Genomic DNA, 21623 nt, shown 5'->3' with positions numbered 1-21623 from the left:
TAGGTACAGACAGAAAACGAAAGGCCAATGTCAGTTGTACAGTTCTGCTAGGACTTCAAGTCTGGAAAATGACCGCTCTGCTGAGAACTCCTCAGTTATCCCGACAGTCATTAACTCCCTTTCCCTTTGCGCACACCAGTCCAAGTCTGCAAGGTTTAACTGAGCCTACGTGCTCTCACCCCCGGGATGCACGCTGCAACAAAGCCAAGCAGCAGAGGACCAGGACAGCCAGCTCTGCCCTTACAGCAGAGTCAGAGAGCAAAGGATTATTTCTTGGCATCGGGGTTTTTAGTTGGGGGTTGGTTGTTTTTTTTTTTTCATTTGGAAAATTAATTTGGGGATTACGAACAATTATGCTCTTGCACATTAATCGCTGTGATCTAAAATTTTCACATGAAGAAACAACACGTGGAAATATTAAAGCACTCATCTTACGGACATGGATCCGAGAACTGTTTAATAGCAGTCAGTGAAGGGGTAACATTGTGCTTTTAATCTACAGTTTAAAAATAATGATTTGTATATCTACTTAGTAAAACAATAAAATTAAGAACAGAAACTGATATTAGGAAACAGTGAAAATGTAATAATTAAACACATGATGCTTTTCAAAGCTATATACTTAATGAGCCTAAATAGACACCTATGGTTAGGAGGGTCTTAAAAAAAATAATAAAAAAGAGACTTATTTTCAATTTTTTTTTTCTTTTTCAATTTTTGTCTACTATACTGTATGCCTTGCTTTGGTGTTCTCTCTGCTGCCAACTTAATGCTTTAACAGTATGTTTACGCTTATGTTCTTTTCAAATGCTTGGCATTATAGTGAGATCTCATATCTTTCCTCAAATTAAATTTTGCTCCGCATACTCCACATGTATACAGATGAACATCCATGTGCTGCTCCAGTTGCTCATTATTTGGGAATATCTGAAAGCAGACCTGGCATATAGTCTCTCCAGCTGATAAGTGAGATATCATATGCCGTACATGGTCATGTTTTCGGAAGTTTCCTTGATCACAAATGGAACAGACATACCTGGCCATGCCTTTGTGCATATCATTGTGGAGCCGCAACTGGCGCTCTCTTAAGAACTGCTTCCCACATGTCTGACAAACAAACTGTTTTTCCTTGGTATGAACGGTATAATGTTCCCGCAAGTGGCAACGCTGATAAAATCCTTTCCCACAAAGATTGCAGAAATGCTTACGTCTGTGATCCCTCTCGTTCTCTTCCATCATGGAGTTCTTGAACAGATCTTGCTCCAGGCAGTTTGACATATGTTCAACCACTAGGTTTTCAGTTTCAAAACGCTGACCGCAATTAGGGCATCGGAAAGGACAGGCAGAATGCTTGAATAACTGTTTTTTTTGAAGGCTGTTCATTTGGAAATGATTGTCCCTGAAGTCCTCCAGCATCTCTGCAAACATCATGTCCCTTATTTCTGACTGCTCCTCGGGGTTTTCTTCTAAGTCCATTTTCTCCTCAGCATTTCTGATACCATTCATGGTCAGATCCTGGGGCTCTCCACAGGTCTGCGCATGGTCCTGTAACTGCTTGCCTTTGACCAGTATTTGACCACACTTGCCACAAGCACATATATTTTCTATGTGTTTGGATAAATAATGAGAGGACAAATCTTCCTCGGTGATTGTTAGCCCACAAAGTTCACAGGGAGCGTTCTCCACATCTTCCTGCACTGAAGGAGCCTTCCTGTTAAGGTGCCGCGGACTTTTCAAACACTTTCGTTCATCCTCATCCATGGATAAGCGGGGTTTTAAAGTCTTCCGAGCATTTCTCTTCTCTCTGATCTCTTCCTCAACATAGTACCTGTAAAGCGGCTCTTCCTGTTCATCATCTAGGTCGTCATTGTCAGAAGACTCATTGCAGTCTTTATCTGTCACCTTAATAATATTAAAATCCTTCAGCTCGTCTGCAGGGTTGTCCTCTGGCTCCATCTTGATGATAATCCTCTTCCTCTCAGAGGCTCGACTTCCTTCTTCCCCCGATGTCTCGGAGGCAACCGTGCTGCTTTTTCTGCTTGTGATGTTTGACACGGGAGACGAAGAATCGTCCGCAGCTTGGCTCGAGTCCCCCTTGTATTTTTCTGTTTGCGTGGAGATTATTTTAGAAGTAGAGTCCTTTTCGTTAAAGTCTATTTTTTCAGCGCTGTAGTACCTGGCACTTTGGTAAGAATGCCTGTTAGTGCACGTTAGCACGTGCTCATCCAGTAGCTTTTCACAGCTAAAACTAAAGCCACAGCTGTCGCAGGTGAAGCTTCTTCCAAAACGGCGCGAGTGGGACACGCGCTCTTTTGTGTGAGAGAATTTGGACGTGGTGCTTTTTTTGCAGACATCAAACAGTTGTTCAGGGAAGCTGCTTAGCTGCAAAGCTTCTTCATCGGGCTCTTTGTTATGGGATGTATTTACTGTTGAACTTGGCGGCTCCATGCCCCACCTGTTTGCTTCGCTGCCATTTCTAGCGAGCGTGTCTTCATACATTCTCACGCCAAATATCATTTTACTATTCTGGGTGCTAGAAGCAGAAGATGAACATTTTAAACTAGATGAGTCTGTATCCTGTATATCTTCTAGACATTCAGGTACGTTATATAGCTGTAAATAGTTCATGGCCACTTTAAATTGCTCAAAATTGGCGGGGGCTGTCATAATTTTTCCTAAATACATGAACTGTAAAATAAGATCAAAGCATTCAGCACTAATCTTCATGTTACTTAGATTCAGCTGGGCTGTAGTGTGTTGATGGTTCATAAAAAACATCCTAAAATAGGAGCTGCACGCAGCAAGGACTGCTTTATGCGCTTGAAAATAAATATCATCGATAGCGATACAGCAGTCGCACAGAAAGCCCCACTCTCTTTGGTTGTTCAGCTGCTGAAGGACATAGTTGCTGTGGCTGGTTCTTGCCATCTTGTACTTCAATTATAGCCCTGCATAAAGAAGAAGAAATCTGTTAAGTCACGAGCACAAAAAGCAAAACGTACTTAAATGCAGTGAGGAACTGCACGCTTTTTCTTCTCTAGATCTTCCTATTCTCACACTGTTTGTGGTACAGCTTCCCATCTGAAGACCTTTGCTGGTAACTACCACGAATATTGATGCCAGCGAAAACATCCATAATTCCATGTTCTCACCATAGACTTACAAGACTAGTAAACTAATAAACATAACCACCATATGTGTCAATCAGAGCAACGCTGCTAGAATATAAATTAGCAAATATATCTCCAAGTCCTACAGCCAAGATTTTCAGATATGAACTCTGAATGCAGAACTTCAAAAACTTCACAGGGTAGACTTCTGTAAGATGGCCCCAGGACAACACCTATACAAGGCAAGCTGCCTGTAAGAAACCACTCTTCGGTCTCAACTTGCCTTTTTCACCTGTCAGTCCAACGGGCATATGATGCAACACATACTGGAAACCAGGCCAGGCTCAAACTGGTCTTTCCCCTCCCCATTAAAGGAAACTAAGAAGATACATCAGTGGAGCATCCACAAGCTTTGCGCTCTTCAGGGCAGCTTGGGGACAGTCTCAACCTTATCTGCCAGGCGTCTTGCAAAGCAGGAACTGCAAACCCGAACGCCTTCTCAGAAGCACCGGGCAGCCCGGCTGCGATGGCAGGTCCCACGTACGAGCCCGCTGCCTGCAGATGGTGACCAGGCTAGCTGCGCGACAGCCGCTGGGACGGTGGAGAGGCAGGAAGTGGTGCACGCCGTGCCTCCAACCGCTCTTGAAACCGCTCAGTCAGAGAGCTCTAACATAACCAAAACATGTAGACGGGAGACCAGACAAAGAAAAAACTCAGCAATGGAGAACTGCTGGAGGACAGCAAGCCAGAGGTGGAGCCACAGTGGAATGAAGCCTCGACAACAACTAGAGGTAAAAGTCTGAGAGTGCTGAGCATTGCTGTAAATTAAAGGACTAATTTGTCCCCAAGAGAAAAGAGGAAGAAAACATACCAGTTTGTGTTAACAAAAACATTGTATATTGTATTATACACAGGAGGCGTGCATTTGATTTACAGAAGATAAACTTAACCAAGCACGGCCAGACCCAACAGCTAGTCACTACTCACTTGGGAAAACCTTTACTGACATACGTAGTCTGTACTGACTGCACAGGGAGGGGGGCGAGAAACCAAAAGAAGGTATAAAGAACGCCCTAATTGAAATGAAAAACTTAAAGCAATAACAAGCATTCTTAACATTTTGAAATGTTATTGCACGCAATGTAAGTAACTGTAAGAGATTTCCACAAATAAAGTACAGGCTAGCAAGCAACATATATTAAATGGCATTTTATGACTCAATGAAATGCACGGATTGACTTGCAACCATTCTTTCAACTATCCAAAATTAAATGAAATACACACAAAAATGGTCCCTATTTCTTCTTATTCCCTTGACAGCTTACATCTCCTAGAGGCTGGGAAACGAGTGGAGAAATTAAATTCCACAATGAGTGTTGAATTTGCAAGTTGTAGGCATTTCCTGGCTTGTTAAGTAGCAAACCTAGTGTTAAGCCACCATTCTTTTTCATTCCACAAAGAACTGCCAAGGAAGAAATGCGTTCAAGCTCTCAAGACAAGAGCACGCTCCCTGCACCCAGCAATATTACCTACTGCCAGTTCATCTAGCAGTACTTATGGACCACCACCAGCACGAGACCTTGTCTGGCAACAGGAACCTTGAGATTTGGGTTGAACTACATTGATGATGAGCATCTGAATGGCAGCTGCGCCTTTCCTCTCGAACCAATCCTCCACACCCAAAACTCAAGGAGAGCACCCTGGCAGAATAATTTTCTGGCCAGTTTGGCCCAGTGATGTCCACTGCAGAAATACAACTTGTTGCATTAAGTTAATTTAATGGCTTTCTTACTAACTTGCAAAAGGGTAGCTTTGAAAGTAGGAGAATCTCTGAAACAACTTTATGTCTTTCCTACAGAAAACATTTCTACAGATTACTGTCTAAGTCAGTAGGTGTGTTCGGATGCTTCTGTGAAAAAAAGCAAAGCTCTCAACATCAGGTAATAATAAAAGGACATCTCATATTCTTCCAGGTGCTAACTTGTTTTGGATTTGAGGTAATTCATTAGATGCCTAAATATAATACAGTATACTTTATCAGGTATTAAGAACAGCAGCTACACAATGACAAAGAATTGATTTCAACTTCCACATAAGAGTGAAAACCAACAAGAAAGTGAGAAGATACAGTCTAAAGCACCTCCGGCCTCTTGGTGTGAACTGCCATCAAGACAAGAAAAGACTCAGAACAGCTCATTTTAATCTCCTCATCCTCATAAAGTGGCAAGTTTTAAATGTTTTATTTTTTTTTCAACACCAAAAGTATTCTGTCATATCTTCCAATAGCAAAACAGCAGTACAAGCAACAAACCAGTACCGAAAAGAAGTCACAAACTATCTGCTCACACCTGCAGACTGAGGCATTTCCAAGCGGTGGGAACAATCTGGCAACCACTGGAGCGACAGCACACAAACTTGTCTTTTCTATGTTTCCTCCTTCTTTGAAAAAGGTGAGAGATATTTCCCCACTTGACAGGTGAACTCTTGCAGAGCGTTCAGCACGTGAGTCCCGATACACAAACCCAACCCATTGGCAATGCCTACCTGCTACCACCACTACAGAAACAACCAGCCCCAGCATGAGGTCACTTGACCAGGACAGCAAGGTGCTCAGATACATACCCGGCTTCTATCATGGTAGTATTACACGTAGGTATTTATAAAATGGAGCATTTGAAGTTATTTACATTAACAAAACTACTGGCATCCTCCCTCTGGATGCTGTATTAACCTGCTGGATGTAACCATCTATTTACAGCTGCCAACACCTACCACTATGAGAGCCTGTGTTGGGCTATTTAAAACTTTGACACATTTCAACCAGCAAAGGCAAAGCTGTCTTTCTGAATTGTCTGCTTTGGACTGATTTTTTTTTTTTCCCCTCCACAGAAAATTTCAGCCAAAGTGGTTCCAAAAATGAGGCTAAGAAAACACTTTCATATATGTAGGTTATTACTTCTTCTTTTAAAAATAAAAAAAAGTTTCTCTTCCAAAATCTTTGAAGAGAGACTTCATATGGGAAAAGGTGCTATGTCTTGGATATGTTGTCATGATATAAAAACCTGCCCCAATTTGGCCAAACTAGAAGCTTGAGAGGGAGAAGATAAAAATTATCAGTTTGTTCACACTTAAGACTTTTGCTAGTTAGCAAAATCTCAGATTACAGCCTTGCTGAGAACATTTCATCCTCCTGCAGCTCCTTTGTAGACGGGGGCCTGCCTGAGCCATCCCACCCGCAGTGAACCCCTCCTTTCACCCAGAGCTCTGCCACGGTTTTAAACTGCAAGGGGGCAGATTCAGACTAGATATAAGGAAGATATTCCTTATGATGAGGGTGGTGAAACACTGGCACAGAGACACAGTAGATGCCCCATCCCTGGAAACATTCAAGGTCAGGTTGGACGGGGCTCTGAGCAACCTGATCTAGTTGAAGATGTCCCTGCTCATTGCAGGGGGGTTGGACTAGATGGCCTTTAAAGGTCCCTTCCAACCCAAACTGTTCTATGTGCCACCTCCACAAAAATCACAAACCAGCACCAGGGCTCACCAGAGACTGCTCTGCATCATGACTCACCGCTGGGCTTTAGCATCCCTTCTGGTAGCCAGAGGGAGAAGATGCCCAATTCTGGCTTTTGAGAGCCAGACCCAGAAGGGGACTTGGTGAAAAGACAGGGAGATTGAGAACTGTAAGAAGGATGTGAGATAAAACCTCTGGAAACAGGGAGTGCAGGGAGAGGCAGGCTGGGAGGCGAATGCTGAGCTGAGAGGAAGGCGCTGGGATTAGGCAGCAGCTGTGGGAAGAAAAAAAAATGGGTGCAATGAGGGTCTAAAGGGTGGAGGGAAACTGCTTGGGCAAGGGGCTGGGAAGAGCCCAGCTGCAGGGGCAAAGGGGTATAAAAAAAGCAGACATGCTTTTGCTGGAAAACAGGCAGAAAACAATTACAGCATTCACACGTCCAGAGCTGGAATTGAACCCCAAATTCCTGATTCTGCCGTTCCTTTGCCATCAGGCTTGCTGACAAACTCCTTCCCATCAAGAGCAAGTTCTCAGAAAATGATAATTTACCATTATTTTGTTACACAAATTGCTCAAATGGCAGAGATCTGCATTTATCACCCATGTGGGTGGCTCAATGCTGCAAAATATTTTTGAAGTTTGCTTTGGGAAAAAAAAAAAAAGCAGGCATTAGAATAAAACCAGCTCTTTTTTAAAAGAAAACCCAAGGCTTCAAAGTTAAGTATATACACAAGAAATGCTGTAATTAATGCAGGATTAATTCAGCTGCTGTTTATGCATATAACGTAGTACAGTCTTCCAGTCCTTCTTCTACCAAAGGTTGCCTTCCTTACTCAGCACACCCTCTGGATCCATCCGGGGATGGATCCAAGCAAGCAACAACACAACATCCATGCTCACTTGGAGGATGTGAAGTAAATGTCAGCCAGGGACAAAAAGGAGAATCTCACAACAATGAACACTGCCTTGGAGAACAGCATCCCATCGCCATCAGTGCCAGGACAAGTAATTTCAAACTTTTTTTTTTTTTTTTTTTGAAATCTTGCTTGTGGTTTTGGATGTCCAATTTCTTCACATGGGGAAGCACCAGCAGCAGCAAATGAGGCCAATGCAAGCTATCCTCTATATGTATTAATCACCGAGTACCTTGGAAAATTAAAACTCTATGCAGGCAGGTTTGTCAATCCTAAATTTTAAAGTATTTCCGATCCTCTCTGACTCTTTCCTATTTCAAAAAGAGGAGAAATGCCAGCCACTTGCCCGACAGACTAGCACACTGCCTTTGTGAAGCACCCAAATACCGTAGTCACAAACATCACAAGAAAGTCCACGAGGAGCACAAGTAACTCCAGCAATGATTGATTCGTGCAGTAAACACAGCAACAGGCCACGTTATAAGCAATACTGAACGATGCAGAGGTGCTCTGAAAAAAAATGCTAGGAAAGCATCAGATATGAAAATGAAAAGTGAAGATATTTCAGTCAGGTATTTTCACTCCGATTTTCAAACTCAAAGTCTCCATATGAGTTTTATTTTCCTAGTAAACGTTTATTTTTACACTGCCACGCTCTGATTCAAGCTGCCACCAGATTTTTTGTTTGAGTCATTGCTCAGATACTATTACTATTCAGATGTTACCATGAGCAAGGTGAATTGCACTATTGCACTGATCAAATATGTTGTTTATAAGTCTGCTAACAAGAAAGAACGGGTATTTACCATAGCTCCGTGCTTTCTGTCATTTCCTCACATTTAAAATTTTCTGAGATGTTTTAAAACTAAAGTAAAAAAAGTCCTCAAGCAAAGAACTGGTAAAGTTCTTTTCCTAACTTCTCTGTCTTTAAAAAAAGACATACCACAAGGTTCAGAATTTAGGAGCCTTTTGGCTCCTAAAATTAGTAGGTGGTTTTCAAAACCCAGCATTTCCACTGCTGAGCAGGCAAAAACAGTGCGCTTACATGCTTAGTTACTGGCTGCTTTTCTTTGGAAACCAAAAGCAAGCTGGACAAAAGTATAATAAATGACTGGAGAATTTGGTGCTAATAGAAAATGAGACTGGAAAACCTCAAGAAAACAACGCCCAGTTATCCAAAGAAACAAGCGCGTGGGCAGCAGAAAGCAAATTCCCCATGGGAGTCTGACACCGTTTCCCACCCTGGTGCGGGTTCCCCCGAACTCTCCTCCCTAAAGAGTTATTTTGCCTCTGCGGGTCAGATCCACCAAAGAATCTGGATTCCTAAATGACAGCATCTAGATGCTGAGGAGAAAATCCTACGCGACATGTCTGAATTCTCCGCGTGACGCCTGAGGAGCTTAGGCGCTCAGCTAGTGCATTGCCCACTGAGCTGCTGACAGGCTACAACTTTTATCTAGACATACTCAAGAGGAAGCACCTGAGACTGCTCTGGTTCTGTGGAGTCCAACAAGGTGCCTCAGTTTACACAAAAGTTGCAAAAACGGCAAAGCACTTGGGGCGGCCGGGTGACCACTGTCCGCCTCAACAGGGGCTACGGGCAAGACGCAGTTTGCATTGCGAATGTAGCCTTGATCATGAATTAAAACAATTATGGGAATTCCATGTACTGCCAGGGAAAAAAAATCTAATTACGCTCCATTATTCAGGCTCCGTAGGACTGAAGGTATAATTTATCCTCCTCCCATAGCCCTTCCAATCGGCTGCCTTCAGGCGTGCTGGTTGTGAAGCCGTTTCCAGTGATGTAGATACTCATCTCCAGACACATCCTGATGGCTGAATCAACTCATTTTAAGCAGACTTGTGGCCAACGTATAGAAACAAGTTTCAGCTGACACTCCGGCTAGATCTGAACCAGGGGAAGGTAAGTTGCTCCAAAGCCCCCAACCACAAGCTGGGGGAACCACTCGATCCCCTTCTCAGCAGGCATTTCTCTGCTGGTTCAGCATCCATGTCCGCAAATAAGAAACAGCCATCAAAATTTAGCAAGTTATTCTCAGCTGCTAAGTTAAGATGTTCTTAGGTAAGAGCACTCCCTGAAAGACAAGGAATAAGGTGGCAGAAAAGCATGACTGAATAAATTCAGAAAACGGATTTTGCACTAAAGCCCCATCTGAACTTCAAACCACTTCAGGTCAGATGGATGGAGTAAAAGTACTAGAGAGAGCTCACGCAGTCTTTTAAAGTAACTTGCTAGCCACAAAGGATTACTCTAGAAAGTCACAGTTATCTTTTATCTGAAACCTTTACAACTGTAAAAAGTTGTCAGGCAACACGATAATGATATGTTTAAAAGAAACAATTAGTGGGGAAAAAAATACCGACACCCCATTTATGCCTTGTAGCAGAAAGATGAGCCTTTTTATCTAGGCTCTCCGAGTTGCCCTAACTTTCAACTTCAAGAGGCATCTTGGTGGTTTAGCCATCTCTCGAGACCCTCAAATGAAGATACAGGTGCCTTCCAGGAAAGCACCCTTGGCTAAATACAAGTTGTAGTTTGGTGTAACAACTTGCTGGATGCACATGAATAAAGCACAGTAACTTGTGACACACAGGTCAGACTACAGATTTTTCTTCACTCTTTCTGGTCTTAAATGCTTCGCATTTTACTTGCGGCACACGAAAAAAAAAAAAAAAAAAGCTGCTAAGGTCTCCATCCACTGAAACAGGTTTCATAAGGGGAAAAAAAGGCACCAGCCAGCTAATTCTAGAGAGTTTTGCAGTGGCACAACATGCACAAAGAAAAAATTATCAGACAAATTTGAGGATATAAATGGTCTTCATGCAAATTATGTCAGCTGTTGTGCCCACACGCTGTGTCTGCAGCAAAAGTCTTTGGGTGAGGGTGTTTTACCGTGCCCAAGCAGAGGCAGGACAGGATAACCCAACCACTGGGGAACCACTGGTCAAGCTGAAAAATGCACACGCGGCTTCTCACGCTACGTGCGTGTGAGGTCCGGAAGGGCTCTAGTGAGAGGTCCAGCTGTAACAACTAAGAGAAAGGACACCGGGATTTTTATCAGGAAACTTTCATTATCTCAGTTCTGAGCAGCTATTTTGTTTCCATACAGCAGATAAGTAACTGCTAAGGCTTTGTCCATCCCAGACTTTCAGGGCTCAAGGCAACAATTGTCAGCAACAATGGAAATCTGTGAAAGACGCAACCAACCTCACACATTCAAGCAAGAAAGCATCTAAAAACCCAAGTCAGTGGTTGATATGAGCACTCTCAACATAACTGCTGCAAACTCCTGTGCCAGTGACAACATGGCATGCATAAAAGACTTGTGCAAGCAGAGCTGAAGTCTGTGATCTTATCCCACACAAAACTACAAGGAAGAGGGGAATTCTATTACTTCTCCAAGCTTCTCCACTACAAAACTACACAAAGCTACAAGGAAGAGGGGGCTTCTATTACTTCTCCAAGCTTCCCACACAGCACCCACCCATGTCTTCATTACCGACATCCTCCTGCAGCCACCCCTCATCCATTCAGCCCTCCCCCCCGGTGCCTGCTGGCTCCCTGCTACCTCCAACAGCAGCAGAGTGCCACTAATATGACTTGTTACTCCTCAAGTTTTCTGGCCAGTCATCCAAAAATCTCTCCCTGGTCTTGTCAACTCGCTATGCTGCTGCCTAAGAAAATCTCTGCCAGCGCTGCAACCGTTCACATTTGGCCGGTTTTCCCCACGGCCATATGGTCTCAACGCCTCTCCCCCGCTCACCATAAAAGCTGCAGTTGTAATTCGGTAAAAATGAGACGCCCGCATCCCCCCTGCTCGCGGCTGCTGTGGGGGGTTTTCCAAGAGCTGTAATGAGGAATGTTAAACAAACACCTTTTAATTAAAAGGAATGTTTGTTTAATGTAATTAAATGCCTAAGGAACACCACACGGTTGCAGCCCTGGATAGTTCTGCAGTATGTACTGTACCTTGCGATTGCAAGGGAAATAATACAACCAAATGACATAATCTGGCAGTAAATGTCCAAATATTAAGCAGCATCCAACCCGTGCTATCCGTTTACCAATGCCTACGTGTCAAGAGGAACCGGCACTCGTCTATCAGCCACAGAACAGGCCAAACTTGAGAGTTGGAGTTACAAAAAATCCTGAAAAAAAATAAAGGAATAAAACCCCAGCCCCAAACCCACAGCGTTTTCAGTCCCTTTTTTCCTCTACTCTTTTTTTACTACCTTTCTGTCCGGGAAGAAAACAGCGAGTCCTTTGAGGAATGAGACTTTCGACACCCGCTCCCAGAGCGACAAAAAGGACTTGTGGGGTTGGTTTTTTTTTTTTGTTTTTTAAGTGACAAAACTATTCCCCCTTCCTTCCTTCCTTCCCGGCCGCCTCCGAGGCGAATCCCCGCACCGCCAGCCCCGGGTGAAACCCAAGTCTCCTGCCTGGCAGGGTGGAGCGCTCCCTCTCTCCCTCCCTCCCTCCCTCCCGGCTGCAGCTCAGTTTTTCGCTAAACTACTGCAACTCACTCGAAGTTCTGCGGGTTGGGCTTGTGTTACGGGGTTGTTGGTTTGTTTTGTTTTGTTTTTTTAATAAATTAATAATAAAAAAAAAAAGAATAAAGAGAACACAGCGCTCGACTCCGCGGCGGGGGGGGAGCACACACGGGGCCAGGCGGCGATAACGGCACTCGAGATGTTTAACGTGACTCCGAGCCCCAGAGTAAATAGGGCGGCGCGGTGCCCTTCCTCGCCTCACGCCTCCGCACCTCCATAGGCCGCTTCTCGTTTTTCAGCGCCGCCGCCCCGCCGAGCGCCGCCGCAGCATCCCCCCCACCTTCCTCCCGCCCGCTCCGCTCCGCTTCCGCGGGGTCCCCCCGCCGCCGCCACCACCGGGCTCCGCGCCTGCCCCGCAGGTGGAGCGCGGCCCCCCGCGCAGCGCCCCGCCAAGAACCGCACCGGACCCGCCGCCGCCGGTCGGCCCCCGCCAAACCCGGGGCGGCGCGGCGCCGCTCCGCTCCGCGCCAGGCCGCCGGGCGCAAGGTCACGGCGGCGGCCGCTCGCCAAGGACCGGCGGCGGCTGGAAAGCCCCTACCTGGCAGCGCCGCTCCCCGCCGCGCCACTATGGCGGGCCATGCCGCCCCGCCACGGGCCATGCCGCGGCCGGCGCCGCTCGGCACTTCCCACCTCCCGCCGCCGGCGGAGCTGCGCCCGCCGCCGCGCACCGCCTCCCCGCCTCGCCCCCCCCCCTCCTCCCCTTCCCCTTCCCCGGTGGCAGCGGCGGCGGCCCCCGGGGACGGGGCGCGCAGACCCCGCTTACCCGCGGCGCGGGGAGAAGCGGCTGCCGCTGAGGGGAGAGCTGCCCGCGCCGCTCCCGCCGCTGCTGCTGCTGCTGCTGCCGCCGCGGCTGCAACAAAGGACTTCCGCCCCGCCGCGCCTGCTGCTGCCGCAGCGCCGGCTCCGCCGCGACCGCACGGAGCCGGACCCCTCCCCTCGGCGGCCGGCGGCTCCCGGCCCCGCCGCTGCCAGCGCTGCTGCGCCGCCGCCAATGCCGGGGCCCGGCGGGCGGCTCCCTGCCGCGCTCCCCTCGCCTCCTCCCATGCCGCCGCCGCCGCCGCGGGGCGGCCCGGGCTGGCGTTGACCGGCGCCCCCTCCCCATGTACCGCAAGCCCGGCCCCTCCGCTGCGCCCCCATCTCCCCCCCCCACCCCCACCCCCCCCCGAGGTGGCGGGGACCTGGAGCGGGGCATCCTCCGCCGGTGGGCGCCCAGGCGGGACCCTCGCTGCCCGGTCCCCGCGGAGAGCGGAGAGGTGGATGGGAACCCGCCCGCCCCTTCCCCGCGCCCCGCAGGACGCGGTGTCCCCTCCTCTCCCCTCGAACCGGCCGCGGCTGGCGGTAACGGGGAAGTCTCGGTTACCCATGTGGACGTCCAGCGTTTGGGCGCTGTACTCGCAGCCGTACGGCCTCCTCCGTGGGACAGTTTAATTGCAACTTGCAGGAAAAGCAACGGCAAGTTGCAGGAGAAAGTATTTCCTTTTTGCTGCTATTTCACACGTTAATATCGCCGCCTTCCCTCCGGGCGTTTTACGACGACACGGGGAGCACGGGGGCTGGCAGCCACTGCCAGGCTTTATCCCAGATCTCCAGGACATCCTTTTTTTCCTTTTTTTTCTTTCTTTTTTTTTTCCCCCTTTCTTTCTGGGAGCTTTCCCAGGCCCTCTTCCCATCACTCTCTGGACCTCTCCTGTCCAACAACATCCAGCTCCTCTTGAACTGGTCCCTGTGAGCAAATGGGATTTCCTGAAGCTGCGGGCAGCACCCCTGCTACCTGCCACCGGGCTGCAAGAAACCATCTGCCAGGTCAAGCTTTCCTCACGCTCTTGCCACTTGACTTTTCCACCCCCAAAGTGACATTTGTCATTCAGCACAAGCATCGGAAGTGTTTAATCTTCACAGCTCCTTCATTCGGACAGAGTTTCTAGAGTTACCATCGTTTTTATGTTCTCTGCAACTATCCAGGATCCCTCTTGGATCCAGAAAAGCCAAAGGGGAAAATATAATTGTAGCAAAGTTAAAAGATTTGATTACAAATTTTAAAGTGACAAAAGTAACAAAAAAAAAAGGCAACAAAATAAAATGCAACAATGGTAAAATGTACCAGCACCGACCCCAGCTTCAATGACCCCCAAGGTTTTCCTGAAGCATCCCTCCACTGTGAAAGCAAACAGAACAAACCCAATTAACAGAATCCTAGTTTCCAAATGGGACATCACCCCTCCCTCCTGGCTCTGTCTGGGGATTTTCTAACCACTACGGAATAAAAGCAGAGCTTTCAAAATGTGTCTCGAAAAAAACCAACTCGTTTCTCGCCTCCCTATGCTGCAGCCTTGGCTCAGGGGTGTGGTGTTGGTAGCAGCACGAAGGGAAAAAAAGCTCTGTGGCTGTAAGGCACCAGCCCCCGCAAGAGGTGGAGGGACCCCCGCAGCACAACTTCTTTGTAGGTTTTCCTGTTTTATAGGAAGTCAAACAAATGGCCTCAATAAGGTGACACACTCGTGGTTTTCAAATCACACCGAAAAAGTTGTTTTTCCTCATGGTTCAAGGGTCTTTTTCTCTCCGGCTCCTTACACACCCCAGGGCGGTGTAAGCAAAGTGCGCCCATGCGGGGCTTGTGCAGCCTCTCACTCCGTCCCAGCCCTCCCACGTGCGTCATGCTGGGAGCTTCTGCCACCTCCGGTAAGATGGGGCACAAGGCAGTCTCCCCTTTTCACAGTCCTCATTCTCTCGGTGCCCTCCCACCACACTGGCCTTTCTATTTTAATTTTTTTTTTAATTATTATTTTCTGGCCACTGAAGACGAGCGAGCAGAAGCACTCATCAAGATAGCTGTGATTATCTCCTGGTCTCTTATTTGACCCATCAGCGTAGGCTGTACCAGTTTCTATCTGCTGAGGCGTATGATATCATCACCTGTGTTTTATAGCGAAACACCAAATTTCATTTCTCATTGTTGCTCCCATCATTTTGGCTCATTTCTCTGAAGCTCTTCAAAGTCCTCTTTGGACCAGAGTCAACCCAAATAACATGTAAATAATTAATCATTTAAATAAATAACATGCTATCTGCAAATAGCTAGTGACTTTGTATGCAGGTTAATAAATATGTTAAATAACCGAGAACGGAGTACAAAACCTTGAGCCACCTCCTGCCAACCTTTTTTGGGGAAGAAAAGTGGCTACCCGTATTTATAGGAGCAGCAGGATTACAGCTCCATCGACTCTCAGTCCTGCTGCTGCGCAAACACAGGAGGGAAAGATGGTCCCTGAGCCTTGTGAGCTTTTTATTTAAAATAGAAGAAATAAAACATAGAACAATGGAAAAGAGAAAGCCGTACTGGTCAGTGGGACAAGCAGCAAACACTGCATGGAGCAAAACACTTCAGAGCCTATGCTCTGTCTTATCCCAGCCCATCTCCGTCCTCTGCCCAGGCTCAGGCCGCTGCTGGATTCTGGGGGGCTGGGGTGTTATTTGTCCTAAAGATTCGGGAAGAGCCCAATAAAAAAAAAAAATCGCAACTATGGGACTGCAATAGGAAAATCAACTGCAAAGTATCAAATGCTGAGAGAAACCCAAGAGGGATGATCCACTGAATGTCTTCTGCTGAGGCCCTGAGCCAGGAGAGACACCGAGGTGGGTCTGCCGCATCTCTGAAACTGCACCAAAACCAGGGCAAAAGCACAGAAACAGCGATTTTCACTGCCTTTTCATCAAAAAACAACCTGGGGACATCAAATTAACCTGGTGGCAGCAGCAGGCTGCAGGGACTGGAAGTTTAAACAGCTTTTCAAAGCAATTAATTAAAATTCCCGGGAAAGATGCCTCCAAGATGGTATGGAACACCAAAGCACAGGCTGTGGCTCAGGGGGACCCTCCAGGAGGAGCTGCCGGACGTCAGGGTGGGGGTGGCACTGCCTGCCTGCACCCCCTCCGCCTGCACCCCTCCTCTTTAGGCCCGACCCAGCGCGGCTGCTCTCGCCCAAAATAACCGCTGGTTTAAAAATTAATAAGAGCTCGGAGGAGGCCCGAGAGAGAAACGGTGCGTCCACAGGCCGCAGACATCGGTGAATAAGCCCGATCGTATCTTCCCGTCCATTCCCATGAGCAGGCAGACCGGGGAGGCGCCTGTTACCGAGGGTTTTTTGTTTTTTTGGGGGGGTTTGGTTGTTTTTTTTTTTCTGTTCAAAAAACTCCAAATCAACACAACAAAAAAAAAAAAACCAAACACCGCCACCAAGAGCCGAGGAGCTCAGCAGACGACCCTCTCGCACAGCCTGACTTAAGAAGCAAAGTTCCCCTCGCCGCGGGTGAGCTCTCGGGCAGCCCAGAGGAAAACACCCCCCCTAAATCCCCCCCCTCTCCCGCGCGGGGGGGTGGCTGAACACGGTCCCTCCCTCAGGGGCTGCGGCCGCGCAGCGCCGCGCCCATCCCAAGCCCGGGCCGCGCAGCAGCGGCGCAGCAACCGCGCAGGGGGCCGCGCTCACTTTGGTTTTTTGTTTGGTTTTTTTTTTTTTTTTTTTTTTCCAGCCGAAGCGGCGCGGCCGGCCCGACCCAGCCCGCCCCGCCGGCGGCGGCGGCAGGAAGCGCGGGTGTGTGTGTGTGTGTGTGTTTCAGCGCCCACCCCATCCGCCGGGCTGGCAGCGGGGGCGGGCGGCGCCGGCCGGGCTCAGCGCTGCGCTTCCGCGCGGGTAAGCGGCTGCGCGGGCGCGGGGGAACCGCGGGAGGCCGGGCCGGGGCGGGGAGGGGAGGGCGCTGGTTACGCTCCCCAGGGAGGCTGCGCTCACCGCCTTCCCCCCTACCCCTCCCCCCCCCCCCTATAATTTTCAGCTGAAACAATAGGAAATATCAGCGTTTATTTGCAAAGGGGCCGCTGGGGAGGCCGGGCGGCGCGGGGTGAGGGCGGCCCGGCACAATAGGGGCTTTGTTGGGTGGCACAGGGCTCCCTCTGTGAGCGGCAGCCGCCTGGCTCGACACCGCCACCGCCGGCTCCTCTCCCTCCTCCGCTCCCGCTCCCCCTCCGGTGCGGCGGCTGCGGGCCCGGGGAGCGCCGGCGGCGGCGGCCGAGCGCAGGCAGCGGCGCGGCAGACGGCGCGGTGCCGAGGTCAGGGCAAAAACAGGCGGGGGATGTTTGCGAGTGAGTTGCCCGCGCACGGCAGAGCGCGGTGGGTTTGGAGGAGAAACGGCTCTGCCTTGTAGCCGGCACGGAGAAAAGTGCCGGGTAGGTTTTGAGCTCAGGGAGCGTGGGTTTGTTTGGGCACTGGTGGTGGTATCCTCAGGAGAAATTATTAAATCGGGGTGTAGGGACCATCTGGAGGAGGGAAGAGGCCCTGCGAGGCCGTGCGCTGTGCCGGGCGCCTGTCTCATTTCAGTGGTGAGAAAGCCACATTCGAGCCTTCGGGAGCTCTGTGATTTCTTCGTGAGATGAACATCTTGTTCTCTTGCTCTCAGGCACGCCATGGATACCACCGGCCACAGTGTCCTCCTCCTCCAGCAGCTGAACATGCAGCGGGAGTTTGGCTTTCTGTGTGACTGCACAGTTGCCATTGGAGATGTTTACTTCAAAGCCCACAGAGCGGTGCTCGCTGCTTTTTCAAACTATTTTAAGATGATATTTATTCATCAGACAAGGTAAGGACACACAGCTCTCTTCCTACCTTTTAACTGCTCTGCTCAACTTTCTCCTTTTTCCCGTTTTTAAACGTGTTAAAGTCTAAGTGGGGATGTTAGATGGCTTGAGATTATTTTCCTAACCCAGCACAAGCCTTGGCTCTATAAACATTCACAGTCCAGAATGTGCTGTCCTTTAAAACCACCCTCTTAGTCAGCATATGCCAACATCAGGCCCCGCATTTTGGAGATGAGACATTTGTGTGACCAGAGAAAATAAACATGTCAGTGCCCCAGTCCTCCTGCAGTGAGACCTCGCAGATTTGCAGTCTGGGGATGTGAAGGTACCTCTTGCCCATACGCAGCGTGTCTATTGCTTTGCATTAGCTTGTAGGCAAGCTTGCGGGATGGGACTGTCCCTTCTGGTGGGACCCATAGGCTTGAAGCAATCGAGAAGCCATAGCCTTATCGCAGTTCTGCGCTTCAGACTCTTGCAGATAAGGGCCGAGACTGAGATCATCAATTTATTTCAAGCTGCTGTTCAGATGCTTCACCTGGCTGGGTCAGGAGTGGTTCTGCAGGTATAACGACGGCGGTGCCAAGGTCTAATCTCGCCTCTGAGCTGGAGCTTGCTGCTTGTAATCGATTAAACCCTTCTCCGTTCCTCTTCCTTTTCGAGGGTCATGGCCCCTAGCAGCTTCACAAGATAATTGTTAGCCATGGGCCATGTAGCCCTTTGGCTGGAAGTGAGATTGGTTAATTTCCTTTCCAACAGATATTGTTTACTGACACTTAAGTGCAAAGCTCATAAAGATTACACAGTCGCGGCAGCTGAATTTATTACTTAAACACACAAATATTCTTTGCCTGATATCGTTGGAGTGGCCCACAGCGGTGATGTGTAGCTTGCATGGCATCGCTGCGGTACCGTGCAGCAGCAATTGGCTGTGCGTGCGAGTGAGTGACGGGCTGACCGGGGGCTGGCTGCTCTCACTGCCCCTGGCTGCTGCTGTGCGCACGGTCTTTCTAATCACAGGGATAAATACACGCTCAGGCACTTTGCTGTGCAAACAGGGCACGTGCGCTTCTGCAGGTGTCGGCGGGGAGCGCTGCTGCTTGTGACCCGGGAGGCAGGCAGCAGCGCACGTGCTCGAACAGCAAACAGTGGAGCAAATGAACGGGCAGGTAATGAATGGGGACCTTAATTTGGAGCCCTCTGTGTACTTAATCATCTCTCTCGTTTCAGCGAATGCATAAAGATTCAGCCTGCAGACATCCAGCCTGACATATTTAGTTACTTGTTGCATATCATGTACACCGGGAAGGGGCCAAAGCAGACCGTCAGCCAGAGCCGACTGGAAGAAGGCATCCGCTTCCTCCACGCAGACCACCTCTCCCATATCGCGATTGAGATGAACCAAGTGTTCTCCCCAGAGCCAGTCCAGTCTTCAAACTTGTACGGCATCCAGATCTCAACCGCACACAAACCGGCAAAGGAGCGCCTGGGAGCAAAGGAGAGTCTGCCCAAGGTGGGCAGCAGGTCTGCTGCCCAGGGCGATCACCCACAGCTGCAGCTCTCACTGGCCATCGGCCTGGACGACAGCTCCCTCGACCAGCAGGTCACTCGCCCCTCCGCTCAGCCCGCTGCTCTCACCAAGCCAGCAGAAGACCGGCCGAAGCTCTCAGTCTCCATAAAGCAGGAGAGGTGCGACTCAGAGCCTGTGGTGTCCCAGAGCTGCACCCCTCCTTCTCCGGAGGTAGCAAGCCCCATCTTCGCTAAGGCCAGCCTCAAGGTGCACCTCTGTCACTACTGCGGGGAGCGTTTCGACTCCCGGGGGGGGCTGCGGCAGCACTTGCACACCCACGTCTCGGGCTCGCTGCCATTCGGCGTGCCGGCTTCCATTCTGGAGAGCAGCGACCTGGGGGAGGTCCAGCCTCTGGCTGAGGACAGGGAGGCTGGGGATGGCCACCGGCTTGGGGCCTTCCTCCTCAAGGAGGATGAGCATCAGCTGGAGCATCCGAGCTGCAGCGACCTGGAGCCTCTGCAGATTGGCCAGCTCTCCCTCATCTCCAAGGACCACGAACCGGTGGAGTTGAACTGTAACTTTTCTTTCTCAAGAAAGAGAAAAATCAGTTGCACTGTCTGTGGCCGCACGTTTTTCCGGAAGAGCCAGCTGCTCGAGCACATGTACACGCACAGAGGGAAACAGCACAAATACAGCCGCTGCCAGCGGCTGGAGAGCCCCGTGACCCCCAGGTTTCATCCTTACTGTGACAGCGAGAGCGTGGGGAAAAGCTCCAGTTTATCCCAAGACCACTTAGATGAATGTATACTGGAGTCGGATCTCATCCAAGAAAGCGTTGATACAATCCTGGTAGAGTAGTTCTCACCCTGTGTAGCCTGTAGGTGCTGAAACTGGATATTTTGGTATTTTCCACCTAGTGAGCTGCTGCTTGCCGCAGCTGATTGTCTTCAACCACCATTCCCATCGCCTCGGATAACTGTGAAGAACTGTGTACTTTGATCTGTGTACTTGCTTTTTTACTTCTCTAACTTCTAAACTTGAGCTAGTTCCTATCTAAGTCCTTCTTGGAAGCCTCTGTGTAACTCAGTTACATTTTTTTGTAAATGTAAACTTATTCCTGCTCTGCTTTGCTAGAGTTAAGACTATTGCTGGGCATGAGGTGTAAACATCGTCTACTACGCTGCGTGGCGCTTAGGACTGTTTGTACCCTGTAGAACTGCTCTTCTGAAATTAGATGGAGGGAAACGTAGAGGGAAATATGTATTGTGCTTTCCAAACAGTTTGGTTTTAATGAAAATAAATGTCTCAAGGAGATGAATCCTGAAGTTCGTGTTGTATAACTGCAGTTAACAACTCTCTGCATAAATACATGCAGGAGCCATAAGGCTGGTCCTTTCAAGGGAACTGGTGGTGTTGCCGTAGGGGTGGCAGCCTTCACTTCAACAAGCCCTGGAGTCCTCATCAGTACAGCCTTTTAAATTTACTTTTAGACTCAAGGGGTTTGTGTGCGTTTTTTCTCATTCCTACTCCTCCCTCATCAACTGCTACTGCGTCAGCAGAGACAAATTTTGATGCCCCTGTAGCACCATGTCCCATTATTGGACTGTCGTCTCTGGAAGGAGGAATGAAAGCTGCAAAGAAGTGTCCTCTCCTCTCAGAGAGGAGGAACATGCTAACCTAAGTCCTTACAGGATTAAATACCCCATACAGATTTTCTCAGTGAAAATGATTTCTGACTCGATGAACATCTTGGAGCAAACACATTCTTAAATACCACAATCTGTATATTTGCTAAGAGCAAACATATAATGTGTTGTTTCTTTTCTGCTCACAGAGCTACCATAAAATGGCAAAACACAAGATTTTTGCCTTCCATTTATCATTTCTTGGCATCTGAAGAGTAACAACTTACCCAAGAGGAGTTAAAAAATGTACGTGTTCCTCCTGGGTTTGTATTTTGTCGGTCTGTAGTTTTTCACCCAAGCTAGCCCAGGCTTCTTACCAGATGGGCTCCAACCCATCCCTCAAGAGATGCTTTTAATCAGAAGGCCCCAAAGAGGCATATGACGTTCATACAGCGCAGAGGTTTCTTTTGCAGCGAAGAGCGAAAGCCTTGCGAGCTGCTCCCGTAATCTCATTACCCAGTTTTTGAGAAGCTGGAGGCTCCCTGCCAGTCCTGGTGGAGTTGAGTCATTGCCTTCGGAAAGGGGGAGCCTGAACAATGGTGAGAACAGTTTATTGTCAAAATGCCCGCTCCAAAGCTCTTTGTAGTCAGGACCCTTGAGCTGTCGTCTTTGAAACTGTCCTGGAGCAAGAGCTGCAATTAAATCGCTGCTGAATTAAAAGACCATCTGAGGTCTTTGTAAGGGCGGCTGCT

At 48.9% G+C, this 21623-nt stretch overlaps 2 protein-coding genes across 3 annotated transcripts; one reads left to right on the top strand and one right to left on the bottom strand.

Moving 5' to 3' along the window:
* ZBTB1 (zinc finger and BTB domain containing 1) lies at positions 1–12954 on the bottom strand. Its single transcript, XM_082485521.1, has 2 exons — positions 12877–12954; positions 1–2948 (listed from the first exon to the last, which is right to left on the bottom strand). The coding sequence occupies exon 2, from the start codon at positions 2926–2928 to the stop codon at positions 793–795; it is 2136 nt and encodes a 711-aa protein (XP_082341647.1). The 5' UTR covers positions 2929–2948; positions 12877–12954; the 3' UTR covers positions 1–792.
* Positions 12955–16786: 3832 nt separating this feature from the next.
* Positions 16787–20515, top strand: ZBTB25 (zinc finger and BTB domain containing 25). 2 transcript variants are annotated; one of them, XM_082486017.1, is made up of 3 exons: positions 16787–16801; positions 17562–17741; positions 18967–20515. In XM_082486017.1, the coding sequence occupies exons 2-3, from the start codon at positions 17569–17571 to the stop codon at positions 20102–20104; spliced, it is 1311 nt and encodes a 436-aa protein (XP_082342143.1). In that variant the 5' UTR covers positions 16787–16801; positions 17562–17568; the 3' UTR covers positions 20105–20515. The 2 variants fall into 2 exon arrangements, 1 of the variants encoding a protein (XP_082342143.1); XR_014269359.1 differs by lacking the exons at positions 16787–16801; positions 17562–17741 and adding an exon at positions 18215–18301 and having other exon boundaries at positions 18967–19029.
* Positions 20516–21623: the final 1108 nt, after the last annotated feature.

The sequence above is a fragment of the Vanellus vanellus genome (genome assembly GCF_965231255.1).
Source record: "Vanellus vanellus genome assembly, chromosome: 6".
Lineage (NCBI taxonomy): Eukaryota > Metazoa > Chordata > Aves > Charadriiformes > Charadriidae > Vanellus > Vanellus vanellus.
Note: the sequence above shows the minus strand (reverse complement) of the source record. Positions and strands in the feature narration are given on the sequence as shown.